The 5,958-nt window shown below is 42.5% G+C and overlaps 3 protein-coding genes across 3 annotated transcripts; all 3 read right to left on the reverse strand.

The window, feature by feature from the left end:
• Nucleotides 1-741: 741 nt before the first annotated feature.
• On the reverse strand, nucleotides 742-1,962 carry TM35_000581210 (uncharacterized protein; the record flags this gene model as incomplete). Its single annotated transcript, XM_029030890.1, has 1 exon — nucleotides 742-1,962. One exon carries the CDS (start codon nucleotides 1,960-1,962, stop codon nucleotides 742-744), a length of 1,221 nt encoding a protein of 406 aa, XP_028877824.1.
• Nucleotides 1,963-2,753: 791 nt separating this feature from the next.
• On the reverse strand, nucleotides 2,754-3,725 carry TM35_000581220 (uncharacterized protein; the record flags this gene model as incomplete). Its single annotated transcript, XM_029030891.1, has 1 exon — nucleotides 2,754-3,725. One exon carries the CDS (start codon nucleotides 3,723-3,725, stop codon nucleotides 2,754-2,756), a length of 972 nt encoding a protein of 323 aa, XP_028877825.1.
• Nucleotides 3,726-4,869: 1,144 nt separating this feature from the next.
• On the reverse strand, nucleotides 4,870-5,958 carry TM35_000581230 (uncharacterized protein; the record flags this gene model as incomplete). The annotated part of the gene is made up of 1 exon (XM_029030892.1): nucleotides 4,870-5,958. A coding segment is annotated over one exon (1,089 nt), but the record flags the coding sequence as incomplete, so codon positions are not given.

The following is a 5,958-nucleotide window of genomic DNA, read 5'->3' on the forward strand; positions in this document are numbered from 1 at the left end:
TTATTATCATTTCTTTTTTCTCACTGCAAAAAGCAGTTCATCATTATAATCACAGTACAAGCCCAGGTGCACACACAGAGAGAGTCTCCAACAACACATACACACAATACTCCATGGCTCTAGTTTATGTATAAAATCACTGCACACACACACACACATCTGTGTGTACTAGCAAGAGATGTATACCGTCAGTGAGCAGAGCAGCCCAGTTTTCTGCACACATACAACGGGAAAAGCAAGTAATGGAATTATTAGAAAAAGAACACACACACACACAAAAGTAAAAGAAAAGTAATTCGAATTAAAAGAGAAAACTGGTAAACGGATTATTAATTTATTCACCCATGGGGATATAAGCAAATATGATTATGTTAGGATAACCATTATTTTTCTTTGACCTCAGATGATTCCCACTGTTCAGTACACAGTAAAGAAGAACAACACAACCACAATCAGTAGCGGAGCTGCAGTGTCCATCTAAACATCTGTGTGTACTAGCAAGAGATGTATACCGTCAGTGAGCAGAACAGTCCAGTGTTCTGCACACATTCAACGGAAAAAGCAAGTAATGGAATTATTAGAAAAATGAACACACACACACAAAAAAAAGTAAAAGTAATTCGAATTAAAAGAGAAAGCTGGTAAACGGATTTTTGGTTCATTCACCCATGGGGATGTACGCAAATATAATTATGTTAGTATAACCATTATTATAATTTTTCCTCAGATGAGTTCCATCGTTCAGTACACGGCAGCGGAGAACAACACAACCACAATCAGTAGTGGTACACGCACCCACACAGAACTCATACTGCTGCTGTCTGCCTTACGCTTCTTGGGTGGTAGTTTGTCTTCGCTCTTCGCAGGCATAGGAGGTTGCAGTATTGTTGGCATTGCGGGTGACGTCACCTTAGTGGGTGTATTGGGGGTGTTCCTTATTGATTCACTCTGTGCAGAAGTACCACTCACCTCATTAGGTGAAGGTGCTGCAGTATTGTCTGCCTGATTACCATTCTCATGATGAGTGCTTGTTGACGTTTCTCCACCACTTTGGGAAACCTCAGGAATAGGAGGAGGAGGAATAGGACCAGAGCGACGATTACGAGCAACAGTAGGAGGCCCAACAGTAACCTTAGCAGCTTCAGGCACACCAGGTAATGCCTTAGAAGCAGTATCGGTGTGAGTAACATTAGGATGAACACCAGGAAATCCAGGAACTACACCATCACCAACACCAGGGTGAGAACCAGGTGACGTAGGAGGAGGTGTTGGAACAACATTACCGGGTATGCCAGGACCATCACACGAATGGCCTTCTTTAGGGCAAGAAAACACAGGAACAGGGTGAGACCCCAATTTATTTCCTTTAACATCAGTACCATGGTGAGACATGTGTTCTTTAACACGAGATAGGTTCCCTTGTGTTGCAATAACTTCATTGGGAGCCTTCTGTGGATTTGCTTCAGCACCAACGTCAGATGTACCACGTGTACTGAGGTCAGAAGAAGCGGTACTTTTAGGAAGAGTAATACCAGCCATATCAGGGCCACCATACACAATATCTTTAGTCTCTGGAGTAGCGGGAACACATGGAGCCTCATCAGTACTAGTAACTCCAGCTTTACAAGGAAGGCATGGCATAACCTTACCGTCTTTGAGAGGACAACCGGTCTTATTATCAACCTGAACACCGGGAATGCCAGCTCCTGGATAAGGCCTTCCAAGAGCATTCTGAGGACCAGGACCAACGCCACCAGGAACAGCACCATCAGAGCTTACGCGGTCAGAACCAGGAGCACCAGAAGCGGACTTAGGACCAGTGCTACCAATCCCATACCCAGCAGCTTTAATTTCAGTGGAAGGTTTTTGTGGATCAGCTGCTGCAGTCACACATCCACAGGCGCAGCACAACATAAGACCCAGTAAACACAGCGTGCGATGCATCATTTCCCCCATAGTCATAAAAGTGATTCTGGGTTTCACTTAAAAGCAATGAACTAAAAAACAGAAAAACAATATGAGAGATCAAAATTGTAATCCAAACACAGTAAAATACAATGAAACACAATAGTGTAAAAATAAAAAACCAAACCAGTTACAGAAAACAAAACAGCAAAGTAAACTCAGTCAAAATGAAAAATAAAAATAATTTAAAAGCACAACGAATGCCCAATAAACATACAATAACACAGAAGAGTGGGTATGCTGGTGCCCATAAGCAATAATTAAATTCTGTCTAACACATACTGTTTTTTTTCCTTTCTCTATTCAAACTAGATCATCATAAAAACCGTACAGGACAATGCACACAACGCCCCAGCAAACCAATAGCAAACAAAAAGATACTAACCATTAGCCCAATTTACCTAGTAAACACAGAAATACACACCAACTATGGGTGTAAGTCTATATGTATGTGTATGTAAGCAATTATAAATATAAATTCATCTGTTATTATTATTTCTTGTTTTTCCCACTGCAAAAAAACAGATCATCATCATTATCACAGTGCAAAACCAATCACAGAGTCTCCAAGAACGTACACACACACAACGGAGTAGTAGCAATAATAATAATTATAGGATAAACACACAGAGAGAGCAAAAACACACACAAAACACATTAACATTAAGAAACAAAAAAACAAAAAGAAATCCCAACAGGTGGAAGATTAGTTAGACTGTAGGGATGCGTGCAAAAAAAGAAAAAGAAAACATAGGATGACCTGAGTCACACCATCACCATCACTACAATCAGCATACAAGAATACAGGACAGTGTAACCACAATCAGTAGTGGTACACGCACCCACACAGAACTGCTGATACTGCTGCTGCTGTCTGCATCACCCTTCTTGTTATTTGCAGTCTCAGGAGGAAGTGTTGTTGTTATGGTGGTGGTGGTGGTTGAATCAGCATTGCCATTCTCCCGTGAACCTTCTGTGCCAGTCGTATCTGCAGCTGCAGTAGCCTGATTACCGGGATTACTTTCACCACCTTCATTTACACTTTCCGGCTGAGTTTGTGGGTTGGTGTTGTTGGAACCAACGTCTCCAGATGAGGTTGTGCCTTCAGTCGAAGCAGTTGCCTCTCCTTCCGTTGTGTTTTGTTGTGGTCTCTGTGAGTCTACATTACCTGCTGTGGATGACGTATTGCCTTGGCCTTCACTTCCTGCTGGTAGACTGACATTATCTGTGCCCCCAGGATTAAGATCGGGTTGTGGTTGTAGTTCCTGTTGTGGTGGTAGTGCTGGATTTAGTTCTGCTGGTTGTTTTACAGAAGGACAAGTACCTTCATGAGTACGAGAAGTTTCACCAGGAGGGCACTCCAAAGTTTCAACAACTCGTTCACTTTTCTCAACAGGAGGAGTACATTTACCTTGAGCACCTTCAGGAGTACCAGGAGGGCACAGAGAACCATCAGCACCAAGGACAGGTTTCTCAAGAAGAGAATTACATTCACCCGTTTTACCAGTAGTACCATTAGTGCACACCGAAGCAACACCACTACCTTCACGTTGCACAACTGGAAGAGCACAATCAGCAGAAGTACCAGTAGGAACACCATCAGCGCACTGAGTACCATGATTAATAATCTTTGTTTCACTCTCCGTATCAGGGACTTGGTCGGAAAGATCGGCGGCAGGCACTTCTTCAGCGAGGACGTGCACACACGCACATGAGAGCAGGAGAGCGAGGATACACAGCACGTAGCGCATCATTACCATTACAATACTTCTTGCAGTAGTCTTACTTCAATCGCTTACAGAAAAACAAAACAGAAACAAAGTTAATCAATGTACACAAGAAAATAAGAGCACATACCAAATCAAACAACAATCAATAATTAAAACAGAAGCACACACATAACAGAAAACTGCAACCATAACTCAGAAAGTACCCCAATTAAAGTAAAAACACACACAATACCCAATAACAAACAGATAATCCCAATAAACCCCTCAAAAGAAAAAAGAAATTAAAGAGTACAACCATCAAAAGTAGACAGCACAGAAATACATAACAGTGTCTCTTCTGGCCGAACCAAGCACAATTACAAATATATACTTATGTATTCCTTATTATTTTTTCGCCCCACTCAAAACACTCCAACAGACAACATTGCAGGAAAAAGCACACAGTGCCCAAGCAAAGAAAATAAACAAAAAACACAAATTAAGAACAGGACCAATCACACAAAAATAACTCACAGACCACTGAATATGCTGCTGTGTTCAATTAATTACGAATACAAATTGTATTAACTACTATTTTTTCCTTTGCTCTTATAAAACAGACTACCAAAAACCGTGCAGGGCAAAAGCACACAATGACCCAGCAAAACCACTAGAAAAGAAACAGATATTAACCATTAGCCCAACATACCCCAGTAAACATAGAAATATACACCAACTATGGGTATAAGTCTATATGTGTATATATACGCAATTATAAATATAAATTCATCTGTTATTATTATTTCTTTTTCCCATTACAAAAAGCAGTTCATCATTATCATAGTACAGGGGCAGGCACACACAAAGAGAGAGTCTCCAAGAATACACACAATACCCAATGACTCTATGTATTAAATTACTGCACACACACATCTGTGTACTAGCAAGAGATGTATACCGTCAGTGAGCAGAACAGCCCAGTTTTCTACCCACACACACAACGGAAAAAGCAAGTAATGAAATTATTAGAAAAAGAACACACACACGCACACATAAAAGTAAAAAGAAAAAGATATTCCAATTAAAAGAGAAAGCTGGTAAACAGATTATTAGTTCATTCACCCATGAGGGATGTACGCAATTATGATTATATTAGAATAACCATTATTATTTGTCCTCAGATAATTCCCACCGTTCAGTACATGGTAACGGAGAACAACATAGCCACAATCAACAGCGGTGCTGCATTGCGCATCCACACAGGACTGACACTGCTATCAGCATTAGCTTTGTTCTTCTGTACTGTGGAGGCGATGTTGCTGCTGATCTCTGTGTTGGGTACAGGAACAGGAGATGGAGTGGTGGTTGGTGCTTCAGTGACATTGTTCTCGGGACTAGCCGGAGTAGTGGTATTTGTTTCGTGTGAGTTTGGTGCGGCAGTCACATCATCAGTTGCAGTAGATTGCTGATTAAGATTAGAGTCACGAGAAGGAGTCGCGGTTGATTCTTCACTGGCAGTATTTGCGGGGCTCGGCTGAGAAGTGGTGTCGTTTTCGTTGGAGCTTTCTGTGGCAGTGGGAACTGCAGCTGCAGGAGATTGCTCTGTAGGATTAGAGTTGCCAGGTGTATTGATATCCCTTGCGTTATTCGACGTTTCTTCGTCACCTTGGGAAGGTGCAGCAGACTCTTGAGTTTGCCTTTGTGAATCACGTTCCGAGGAAGGATCTTTCGGTGAGTTATCACTTTCAGCACGAACAACTTCTCTCGCTCCCACTTCCGCTTCTGTATTTAATTCACTACTTCCACCTTCTCTCTCATGACCACTACTGCCTGGTCTACCAGGACCACTCACTACCGCATTTTTACCAGTTGAATCTGGTGCTCTTGCACTTCCACTGGGAGCCTGTTTTGAAGGGTTAGGATTACCAGATGGATTCCAGACACTACAACCCATTACAAATGTCGTCTCACCAGTACTACCTTTACACTTATTTTCATGGTTTTCTTGTTCAAGAAAATCATCCCATGTCCAAGGTCCAGAAGCCCTTCGTGCCGTTGTCAGTCCAGCATTAGTAGTAGGAGTAGGAGTACTACTAGCAATGATTGCCGTCCTTGTTGTCGTTGTTGCTGCTGTTGTTGCGGTACGCTGGCGGCAGAGGTCTGCGTACTTCCCACATGCAGACACACGGCTGCCCGCACTGCATGTAAGCCACTCGCTCTCAGCAGCGGGGCGTACACGCAGCGCACCGCCGGCCCCGCACGACACCTCCACAGCCCCACGGGA

This window comes from Trypanosoma theileri (genome assembly GCF_002087225.1).
Source record: "Trypanosoma theileri isolate Edinburgh chromosome Unknown TM35_Tth_58_V1, whole genome shotgun sequence".
In the NCBI taxonomy this organism is placed as follows: domain Eukaryota; phylum Euglenozoa; class Kinetoplastea; order Trypanosomatida; family Trypanosomatidae; genus Trypanosoma; species Trypanosoma theileri.